The 12,282-nt window shown below is 41.9% G+C and overlaps 1 protein-coding gene across 3 annotated transcripts in view; it reads left to right on the top strand.

The window, feature by feature from the left end:
* The window catches only part of si:ch211-269e2.1 (cohesin subunit SA-2), a 142,089-nt gene that overhangs the window by 84,661 nt on the left and 45,146 nt on the right, over positions 1-12,282 (top strand). For all 3 annotated transcript variants that reach the window (XM_043692329.1, XM_043692332.1, XM_043692330.1), the window contains exons 18-22: positions 1,512-1,604; positions 4,335-4,430; positions 7,092-7,295; positions 10,623-10,693; positions 11,780-11,867. In XM_043692329.1, the coding sequence (XP_043548264.1) occupies positions 1,512-1,604; positions 4,335-4,430; positions 7,092-7,295; positions 10,623-10,693; positions 11,780-11,867 (552 nt within the window). The remainder of the gene's footprint in view (positions 1-1,511; positions 1,605-4,334; positions 4,431-7,091; positions 7,296-10,622; positions 10,694-11,779; positions 11,868-12,282) is intronic.

Consider the following 12,282-nt stretch of genomic DNA (forward strand, 5'->3'; position numbering starts at 1 on the left):
ATGTTGCGGCTGTACAGGACATTGGTTAGGCCACTGTTGGAATATTGCGTGCAATTCTGGTCTCCTTCCTATTGGAAAGATGTTGTGAAACTTGAAAGGGTTCAGAAAAGATTTACAAGGATGTTACCAGGGTTGGAGGATTTGAGCTACAGGGAGAGGCTGAACAGGTTGGGGCTGTTTTCCCTGGAGCGTCGGAGGCAGAGGTTTGACCTTATAGAGGTTTACAAAATTGTGAGGGGCATGGATAGGATAAATAGCCAATGTCTTTTCCCTGGGGTCAGGGAGTCAGGACTAGAGGGCATAGGTTTAGGATGAGAGGGGAAAGATATAAGAGAGACCTATGGGGCAACTTTTTCACACAGAGTGTGTTATGTGTATGGAATCAGATGCCAGAGGAAGTGGTGGAGGCTGGTACAATTACAACATTTGGATGGGTATATGAATAGGAAGGATTTGGAGGGTTATGTGCTGGGGGCTGGTAGGTGGGACTAGATTGGGTTGGGATATCTGGTCAGCATGGACGGGTTGGACCGAAAGGTCTGTTGCCATGCTGTACATCTCTATGACTCTAATTGGGAAGTCTAGAAGATAAGAAAAACAGTGCAAATGGTTACTGTTTGAACAGATGTAAGGCACAACGTCGCTGCGTGGTGAGAATTTGGAAGCTGTGGCCAGAGGAAGTGATTGAAACAAATAATATAGATGAAGATAAAGCAAAGCTAACCAAGCAGAGGATGGAGAAGGGAATAGATGGCAGATTTAGATGGGAAAGATGAGAGGAAGATTGAGTGGACCATGAACCGTGCAGGGACTTGTGTTTCTATGCAGTATGTCCTGTGTAATCATAGAATCTCTGCGGTGTGGAAACAGGCCCTTCGGCCCAACAAATCCACACTGATCCTCCAAAGAGTAACCCACCCTATTATCCCATATTTACCCCTGACTAATGCACCTACACATTCCGGAACATTATGGGCAATTTAGCATGGCTAATTCACCTAAACTGCACATCTCTGGATTTTGAGAGGAAACTGGAACACCCAGAGGAAACCCACGCAGACACGGGGAGAATGTGCAAACTCCACACAGACAGTTGTCTGAGGCTGGAATCGAACCCGGGTCCCTGGTGCTGTGAGGCAGCAGTGCTAACCACCGTGCTGCCTTTCATAATACTGCATAATTCATAATTCTATCACCCCACTTTGATTCTTCAATATGTTTGCAAATACACGTCTATTTCTTGTTCACTGTTACCACTGCTGTGAAACTGTGGGTATTTATATCAGTGGATCCATAGCACAAGCCTGGATCCTGCTCCCATTCCCTTTCCTTCCCGAAATCTCTGATCACTTCCCAAGGATGGTTAATGAGGTACTGCTTTGACATTGATCTTGTATTGACATTGCAAAATAAGCCCTGGTGAGTGGAGGTAAATGTTTAAAAACGGCTCTATCTGACACATGTAGCCTTACAGTGGATTTATCTGCCTTTTGCTGGGGATTTTCTTCTAGATTCAAATGACGAAAGAGAGAAAATCGCAGATTGATGATCGGGCCAAGCTCACTGAACATTTCTTCGCGATACTTCCACAGCTTTTAGCTAAGGTACGTGAGGCCCTCTATGCTGGACTGTGCCTCCTGGTTTTTCCAATTGTATTTCCTTGAAGTTGACCTACTTGGTAAAGGTGTTCATGAGCCACAGAACTCCGAGTATACCATGATCAAATTCCCACTCTATGTTGAGTATTACAGCTGAGCAAACGAGAGGGCTGTAACATTCCATCACTCGACAATGGGTTGGCTGATTAACCATGCTTCAATGCCTGAGCCCTGATCTGTAAGCACATAATCTAATAGCGCAGTCAGAGGCTGCTCCCACCATCACACCCACGTCTCCAATTCAGTCCATTATCCTCAACATTCCACCCCCCAAACTTTCTCCTTTTGATTTTTTATTTCAGATGTGTAGCCAAATCCCTTTTCAAAGCGCCAATTGAATCTTCTTGCAAAACCTGTTCTGGTAGCTCATTGCAAATAGTAACAACTAAATGCCATCTGCAAAATGTGTAGGAGCATTCAGTAAGGAGAGAATGTTTAATTTCACAGTTTAAAAAAAATGCTTCCAGCATCGACTGAGACTGGCATGGTAAAAATGGCTGTGTTCAGGCATTAATGGTGAGGAAGGGCTTCCTACATAATCAAAGTCCAGTGTGAATCAATGGGACAGGTTTTTGAGGTCCTGCTCGAGGGGAAGTTCTTCAGTGGGAAGAGCAAGAGAGTGAGTCTACTTATTTCAGGTGATTGTTCCCCCATACCCATCCCCTTGTGGCCCCAGGATTTTCTGGCGATTTACGATTGAATGTTTTTGGGCATGCACCTATAGTGGATACAGTATTTAGTATTTTCAAGGTGAACTAGAGACAGAATTCTTGGCCTCACTCTCTGATCAATTTGGCCATTACGTTACCTGGTACAGTTTGAACAAAGTAAACATGAGAGTTTCTTTCTTGGAAGGTCTGCAGGGTACCCTGAGCAAATTTGACAATTTTAAAACACATCTTGAAATGTACCGATTCTCTCTGCACGACCACTGTACAATGTAAAACCCCAGAATCTTCTGGTGAGAACTCTGTGCTCACTGTCCTGCATTAGCTTCCAGCCAAGTAAGATTTAGATTTTAAAATTTTCATTCCTTTTTTTTCAAAGGCATCTGTGGACTCACCCCTTCCTGTGAACACTCCAAAATATCTGTGCTCATCTAATTCTGGCCTCATGAGCACTTCCAATTGTAAATAGAGTCATATAATCATACAACATGGAAACAAACCCTTCGGTCCAACTAGTCCCCACTGACCATAATCCCACACTAAACTAGTGCCATCTGCCTGCGTGTGGCCCATAACCCTCCAAAGATTTCTTATTCATGTACTTACCTAAATATCTTTTAGACACTTGTATATCTTGTAATTGTACCTCCATCCACCACTTCCTTTGGAAGGTCATTCCACACACAAACCACTCTTTTTGCAAAATAATTGCCCCCATTCCTTTTTAAAATCTTTCTCCTCCCAGCTTAAAAATATGTCCCCAGTCTTGAAATCCCCCCACAGTGGTCATGTCTTCAGTTCAAGAGATGCCAATACTCTCTTATTACCCTGAACTCACTGTCTAGCCTTCCCCCTTTAAAAAAACTCCTGAAAACCTGCCTCTTTAGACAAGCTTTTGCTCATCTGACCTCATAGGGCTTGGTGTCATATTTTGTTTTCCTGGGAACACCTTGGCACTTTTTATTAGTGTTATATAAATGAAAGTTGTTGTTGTTCTGCCGTCTGGCAGGAGTGCAGTCTGGGATCTCTAAAACCTGAAGCTGTTGTCTTGTTCCCATTCTGAAATACAGGGTGTGTGGTCCTGCTGGAATTATCCCACTCCTTGAGTGTGCACAAGCCATGTCTACAGTCCTTTTCAGAGAGAGGAAGGTGATTGTGTTAATAATCCAGAGGCCCAGGATACATGGATTCAAATCCCACCGTGGCAGCTGGTGGAATTCAAATTTAATTAATTAAAAGTTTTGAATTTATATTTCAGGTACGGTGCCACCAGACTAAAAACCCATCTGGTTCACTAAAGACCTTTTTAAGGCAAGGAATCTGCCATCCTTACCTGGTCTGCCCTACATGCGACTCTAGACACCACTCTAGAGTGGTGCTGGAAAAGCACAGCAGTTCAGGCAGCATCTGAGGAGCAGGAAAATCAACGTTTCAGGCAAAAGCCCTTCATCAGGTCTATCCAATGAAACATTTTACTGTTAGACAGCCCAGCAGACCCAAAGGGGGAAGATGTATTCAACCCTGGAATGACCTGGCATTCTTTAGGTCAAAGATTAGTGAAAGGAACCAAAGGATTTTCCTGCTCCTCAGATGCTGCCTGAACTGCTGTGCTTTTCTAGCACCACTCTAATCTAGACTGTGGTTTCTAGCATCTGCAGCCCTTGTTTTAACTCTAGACCCACAGCAATGTGGTTGACTCTTAACTGCCCTCTGAAATGGTCTAGTGACTCACAAGTCAAGGACAATTACAGATTGCTAATAAAAGCTGACCTTGCCAGTGATCATCAGGGAATTAAAACAAAACAAAATATGGCCAGCTGCTTCACCTGAGGAGCCTCAAACCTGATGTCTTCAGGAGTTTGGAAGGCAAAGCAAATTGGATAGAAGTGAAGAGTAAAATGGTATTTAAGACCCTTGAAGCTATTTAATAAGAGATTGAGTCTGTTGTGCAACTGGAAGAAAATTGGATTTAGTTAATTCTGCTGTATTCTTTTTTTTAATTCTGCAGTATTCTGCTGATGGAGAGAAAGTAATTACAGTCAACCTTCTGCAAATACCTCAGTACTTTGACCTGGAGGGTTATTGTACGGCACAGCTAGAAAAGGTGAGCCAGCCAATGCCATCACTTTGTTACTGATAAATAATGAGTTAAAGGAGTAAATATGTGTGCAGTTAAAGGAACATCTTAAGTGACTAAAATAAAGATTGTAAAAATGTGAAGAGAAATTAAAGGAATAGGGAATGGTTTTTCATAACGTGGGGCGGAAGATGGCATGGTAAAAATGAAAGGAGGTGTTGAGTGGAATATTTATAGGGAAGAGCAGGTAGGAGGAGAAAAGGGGAGATAATAAATTAGTAACATTTATAATGTAGGCAGAGACTGGAAAGGTTTTGAAGATGAGTGAAGTGATTGTCTATTCAATGATACATTTTACTGTTGGACAGCCCAGCAGACCCAAAGGGGGAAGATGTATTCAACCCTGGAATGACCTGGCATTCTTTAGGTCAAAGGTTAGTGAGAGGAACCAAAGGTTTCATGAAGGTTTTCAACTTTTCCGTCCATTCAGTTCAGCTTTCCAGCTTCTTGCTGTCTGTAACACAAATTTCTTTTGACAAATAGTTCAAATAGAACTCTCACATTGTCAATGGCAATGAATTATCTGAACAGCAATCTTCTTTACAGCTGGTCTGTCAGCCCTGATATGATACCTTGCTGTCTCATTTAGAACTCCCATCTTCTCCCTTACCATTCACAATCCCCCATCGCCCACTCTTTTATGTATACATCAAATCGCACAGAAACCTATCACAGCAAAATTCTGATAAATGATATTTCTCTCACCTCTGGCCTCCAATGTCATTCTGTTGTTATCTATGTTGACTTTATCAATTCTGTTTTGATCTGTACTCCTCTCATTCTTCCTATTCCCCATACATTATAAGTGCACTGTCCAGTTCCAGTCTACTGTTATCGGATGTTCCCAATGACCAGAGAGTCCAGAACCAGGAGTTACATTCTAAGGATATGGGGTGAGTCAGTTAGGACTGAGATGAGGAGAAATGTCTGCCCAGAGAATGGTGAGCCTTTGGAATTCTCTGCCACAGAAAGTGGTTGAGGTCAAAACATTGAAGATTTTCAAGAAGGAGTTTGATTCAATACTTAGAGCTAAAGGAATCAAAGAGTACTAGGAGAAAGTGGGAACACTGTACTGATCAAACATGATCATATTGAATAGCAGGGCAGGCTTGTGGAGATGAATAGGTGAAAGTGAGAACTGCAGATGCTGGAGATCAGAGTCTAGATTAGAATGGTGCTGGAAAAGCACAGCAGGTCAGGCAGCATCTGAGGAGCAGGAAAATTGATGTTTCTGGCAAAAGCCCTTCACCAGGAATCCCTTGAAGGGATGAATAGCTTACTCCTGCTCCTATTTGCTCAGTTTCTGTGTACTGCCTTTTTCTTGCATCTTCACCATGTTGAAATCAAGTCTCATTACACAATGTCTGAATTCTTTGTTCCCAGGACCTTTAACCCTGGTCAGTAGTAATGTTTAAGTAGGCACATAACACCCATCAGTTTAATAACAAGATGAGTTTCACCCAGCACGAGGTAAATGTAAAATCTGCATCAAAGCTGAAAACTGCTGGAGATGCGGAGATGAAAAGGGAAGTTATGCTGTCTTTGGTGGTGTATAAAAACTTGGCTAAAAGATCGGGAGAAGATCCAAGGGATTGTGAGGAAGAACTATAGAGTTTGGAATTGTATGCTTGTTGCAGAGGCTGCTAGTTAACTCCACTGACACAATGCTCGTCAATTTGCTGGCCAGTTACATTTTACTGCCTTATGGTCAGTCACTATATTAAAAACATACTTACGTTAACTAAACCAGTACAATGTAAAATAATATGACATTGACAAAATCTTTTAGATTTTCCTGACACTTGGAGGGAGTCTGGATGGCTAAGTATGAGCGTACTTTTCATTTTGTGGTGATATGAGCAAAAAGGTTATTCCTAAAATTAGACAATGCTCTTCAATGATGCAGAATAAATTTAGAAGCAGAATTTATTACTTAAATATTTAAGCATCTCTAGCAACAATTTATTTCCTATATGAATGAGCATCCACAGTTTAAGTTGTTCCCTTTCTACGGTTGAGAGGTTTAATGGTGTTGCAGGAACATAAGTCTCATTTTAAAAGGTACTTTCTCTCTGTGAAGCACTGGAGCTGGCTTTTTGTGGTGGGTTTAGTTGGTAACTGGTGTGTAGTTGCAGCAATTTGATGAACTTCACCCAGAGGTTGAAGGCAAGCTGTTGCTTTTTTTGGTGAGGTTCGTGCTGGACAGCCACAAATTCTTCAGCAAATCGTGACAAGTTGTAATTAACAGGACATATCTTCCTTGCTAGAGGTTGCTGGGTGATCGGAGTCGAGAGTGTGGTCCTGGAAAAGCACAGCAGGTCAGACAGCATCCAAGGAGCAGGAGAATCGACGTTTATGCCCGAAAAGTCGATTCTCCTGCTCCTCGGATGCTGCCTGACCTGCTGTGCTTTTCCAGCACCGCACTCTTTACTCTGATCTCCAGCATCTGCAGTCCTCAAGTTCTCCGTGTTGCTGGGTGATTTACATGTTTCATAATAAATGAGTTATTATAAGCTATTAGATTCACCATCACTTTGGCAGCAAATTCTGGGGCCGGTTTCTCAAAGGGTTTGTTATTGGGAATTTTGCTGATCTTCCACGAGGTGATGTTTCTTTTGGAATTCACAGCATTTGGACACCTTACTGAAGCAGTTGAAGGAAATTGTAGAGGAACAGACAGATTCTGAAGTCCTGGAGTTCTGTTCGAAGACGTACCTTGTTCTCAGTAATGAAGAGTGGGCTACTCAGGACCAAGTAGATTCTGCAAAGCATCAACTGTTTGACCAGCTGGTGACCAGATTCAACAGGGTGCTGAGGGACTTCCTCCACAAGGTATGGCCTTTACCTTTTCTATTTCTCACCTTTATAGCATGCCAGCTAAACTGCAGGTACAGTATGGCTAACCTAAAATGAATTAAAAACACAGACAAGAGGAGCAGAAACCAAGGGTCACTGCTCTTGCCATGAAGGCCACATTTGGCTGGATGTGGCATCAGGGAGCCCTAGCAAGTTAGGGTTCTTGTGATGCAGCGGTAGTGTCCCTGCCTTTGAGCCAGAGGGTCTGGGTTCAAGTCTGTCTTGCTCCAGAGATGTGTCATAATATCTCTGAACAGGTTCATTCAAAACAGCTTCAGATTAGGACAAACTTTCAAAGAGAGGAGCTCTAACAAAACTGGCGTCAATAGGAATCGGGGCTGGAGGGGAGCAGTGTGTCCACTGGCTGGAGTCATACCTGGAGTTTTGAAGAGAATGATTGTGGTTGTTGGAGGTCAGTCATCTCAGCTCCAGCAGGAGTTCCTCAGAGTAGTGTCCCAGGCCCAACCATCTTCAACTGCTTCACCAATAACCTTCATCATAAGGTCAGAGACAGATGGTCACCGATAATTGCACAATACTCAGCATCATTCATGACACCTCATGTACTCTAACAGTCCAGGTCCAAATGCAGCAAGACCTGGATAATATTCAGGCTTGGGCTGATAGCTGGAGAGTGACACTCACATCATGCAAGTGCTAGGCAATGACTATCTCTAGCAAGAGATAATCTAGGACCGAAGGGTCTGTTTCCATGCTGTACATCTCAATGACTCTATAATATCACTATTATCAACAACATCCTGGGGTTGCCATTGACCAGAAACTGAACTGGACGAGCTGTATAAATACAGTGTCTGAAGGAGCAGTTCAGAGACGGAGAGTAACTCGCCTCCTGATTGCCAAAGCCTGTCCACCATCTGTATGCCCACAAATCTGGAACATGATGGCACATTCTTTGCTTGCCTGGATGGATGCAGTTCCAGTGACATTCAAGAAACTCAATACCATCCAAGGCAAAGTAGCTGTTTGATTGTCACCCCATTCACTACTGTAAATATTCATTACCTCCACCCCTAGCAGATAGTAGCAGCAGAGTGTAGCATATGTAACTCTCCAAGACTCCATTGTTAGCACCTTTCAAACCCATAATCTCTGCAAACTGGAAAGACATGGGCAGTAGATACATAGCACACCACCACCTGCAAGTTCCTCTCTAAGTCACTCACCACCCTGACTTCAAAATATACCTCCATGCCTTCAGGGTACTTGGGTTAAATTCCTAGACCTCTCTTCCAAACAGCACTTCGTTCCCAAGGACTGTGTCAGTTCAAGAAGGCAGCCCACCACCTGCTCAAGGGCAGTGAGCAATGGGCACTAATGCTGGCCTGGCCTGTGATATCCATATTCGACAAATGTATGATAAAAATAAAAAAAAAAGAGCTCATAAGGAGTCAATGAGTTGCTTCAGAGTCAACCAAAACCCAAACCAGAAATGATCTCCCATCCCTTTATCTCTGAGAAATACTTGGGAATCCAAGTTACAGCTGGGAATAGAGATTCTCCCAAAACCTGGAGGACTTTATAGTTAGTCATAGAGTCACTTTCTCCATAGAGTTTTAGAGTCATACAGCACAGAAACAAACCCATTGATCCAACTAGTCCATTGCCAACTGGAATCCCAAACTAAACTAGTCCCACCTGTGGTTGGTCCCTATCCCTCCAAATGTTTCTTATTATGTAACGGATAACTAAGCCTCAGGAGCAGCTGTAAGATCCATACTACTCTCAGTCTATCATCATAGCCCGACAAAATAAAAAATCATACAATGCCACGTTATACTTCAAGTTCATTTGGAACTTCCAAATAAACCTGTTGGACTATAACCTGGTGATATGATTTTTTTAACTTTGTTCACCCCAGTCCAACACTGGCTCCTCCACATCATTACAAAATGGAAGTGAAGTTAACTTGGAACATATAACCTGAGAAACTTTATAAGACAGTGCTCTTCATGTTATGATAATATCATTGAAGATAAACTATCCAGAGAATATCTAACAGCCATTTACCACATTTTGGAATAAACTTCATAGTTTAAGTTGTTTGAGCCTGAGATGCTGATTGGCGTTACAGGAACACAAGACTCCTCAGTAGAAACATAGTCCCCCTGGAAAGTGACAGTCCAGCTGTCCTCCTTTGCTGCATGTTGTTATGAAGGTGTAAGGGGTACTGTGTCTTTAAGAGAGTTAAAAGCTAGCAGAAATGCCTGACACAGCACCAAGTGTTTCGAATAAGATATAATGTAACATTTGGTTGAACAACTCGATTAGCTGGTTGCCTGGAGATGACAAAACAAATTTGAATTATGCCAATTGGTTTAAATTAAACCCCCGAAAATACCAAACTCCAATCAAGTTTGAATTTAGTATATTGACAATCTTAAAAACCAATGACACAATCCAATGCTTTGGGGGTATAAGACTGGGGAAATTAAAGAGTTGGGAAGAGAACAACCAAGGCATCAGCATCTGCAGACTGCCCAGAGAATAGCTCTCTTAAAGGTACCTTTATCAATCAGTAACCTGTGAAATGGAAATCCCTAAGGAGAAGAAAAGAAGACTGAGGAAGGTACTAGAGAAAATTCGACATCTGGCTAGTTTTGAAAATTTGGATTTTTGGTAAATCTTAAGTTTTGTCAGACTAATATTATAGAAGGGAAGATAAAATGTAAGTTAGAGGAAGGAGTTGTAAATAGTTATTAGTTAATTATTCTCTGTTATACTTTAAGAAATAAAGTTGCTAATTTTTACTTTAAATAGTTCTTGGCCTCTCGAATTTTCACAGATTATTGGATGGGATAAACCTTTTCTGTGTTGCTGGTTTAAATTGAGCAGGAGGGTTTACCCTGTGTCGTAACAGTGTTGAAGAACTAGACCATGAGAAACAAAGGAATCATAGCAATTAAATGAGACTATTTACAGTGTTCACCACATACACTATCCCATATGGTGCCCACTGGTTGCAGGAGGCCATGGTAGGCATTTAGGACCACACTGTCACAATGTCTCAAGGCACAATGCAATGAAGTGTTTTTAGAAAGGCAATGACTGTGTTTGTGTCAAGAAACCTGACAGTAATTCTGCAGCAGTGACATCCTGTAGACAGTCACTGACCTATGAATCTGCACTTTAGCTGGCATTTGGTTGAATGAGGAATAATAGGATAATGCCACAAAAGAATGCCCTCCTTTTCTTCGAGTGAGTCGGTAATACTGACCCTTCGGTGCTGACTCTGATGCTGTAACCTTTTAGTTATTCACATTATGATCTGTTGTACAACAGGGAGGCCAGTTTGGTGACACAGAGTCTTACCAGATGTGGTGTGCATTGAAAAGAATCACGACCTTCCATAAGTAAGTGAGACATTTAGCAGTGGTAATTGATGGCTCATGTAACTGGAAGCTGTTTGAAAAGATGTGTGTTGCTATGTTTCCCTCTGCAATAGAGAAATTCAATTAAAGACTGGAGAGGCGGGAATGAGGAGTAATCAGATCAGGCATGATCTTATTGAATGGCGGAATGGTCTCAAGAGGCCCACAGGTCTTCTCCTGCTCCTATTCCCAATTCATGCATTACATGCACATTATCTACGTTACATTTATCTCTTCACTGGATGGGAAGCAAGTTCTATCTCAGCTTAAAATGACTGAACCATGTGCACTCTGTTGCCATGCATTGTGATATCTGCTTTCCCTCTGCTCTTGGTGGGTGTTTATTTACTTTATTCTGATTTTCATTCTTGAAGATCTTTTCTCTTCAGGATATTGTGAGTCACTTCTTCCTTGTGAGTGGCCATTTTTTCTCATATGTGAGATCTGATTTTTTAGCTTGTTCTCATTCATAAAATCCTGAACTAGTATAGCGGTTAAACTAACATTGTGGTAATTTTACTGGGTAGTAATTCAGAGGCCAGGACTTAATGATCCTTGAATTTGAGATTAAATTCAATTTGTTGAAAAACTATGCAGTCTGGTTTACTCATGTTCTTTCGGGAAGGAAATCTGCCATTCTTTTATGGACAATGCTTTTTGTCAATCCAGATTGCAATGTAGTTGATGTTTAACTTCCCTCAGCAAAAACCCCAAAACCCAAACATTTGTCTGAAGCATAATAAATATTTGTCTTGTCAGTGATCCCCACATCTGTGAATGAATGAAGATAAAGCACAAACAGACACCCATCGGTGTTCTGTTTTTGAAGCGTGTTAAACCCTCCCCCCCCACATATTCTCCTCCGTTCTGTCATTTTGCTTTCTCCTCCAAGCATTGATCCAATTCCCTTTGGAAAACTGATTGGAAAGGATTTGAGTTTGTGTGCTCCTGTCCCACAGTGCTATTGGTGCTGGTTTTGCTGCAATAAGTGTAAGCCTGGTATGAAAGGGAACGTGAGAGGTCAGCTTTCTAATAAGGTGGCAAATTCCATTTTCTGCACTATTTCAGCGCTCATGATATAACTCGATGGAATCTGTTAAACAACACCTGCAAACTGCTGAAGAGAGCCTTGGAGAATGGAAACGTGCCTGAACAGGTGAGACATGGACTGGTACTACGACCATCCCTCATAGAACATATACATCTATCTTACTTGTTAATTCACTGACTTTATATGCCAATCCTGTGTTTCAACTTAGAGTCATCGAGTCATAGAGACGTACAGCACGGAAACAGTCCCTTCGGTCCAACTTGTCCATGCCGACCAGATATCCTAAATTAATCTAGTCCCAAATGCCAGCACTTGGCCCCTGTCGCTCTAAACTCTTCCTACTCATATACCCATCCAGATTTGTTTTAAATGTTGTAATTGTTTCAGTCTCCAACAGATGTGAAGCAATTTCACCCTCAAACTGATAGTCAACATGAGTTGTAATGTGATTTATATGATGCTCTTTGATTGATATTGTACAGTGTGCTCCCTGTAATAGAAAGAGTCAGAGAAACTCTCT

Source organism: Chiloscyllium plagiosum, chromosome 6, assembly GCF_004010195.1.
Source record: "Chiloscyllium plagiosum isolate BGI_BamShark_2017 chromosome 6, ASM401019v2, whole genome shotgun sequence".
Classification (NCBI taxonomy): Eukaryota; Metazoa; Chordata; class Chondrichthyes; order Orectolobiformes; family Hemiscylliidae; genus Chiloscyllium; species Chiloscyllium plagiosum.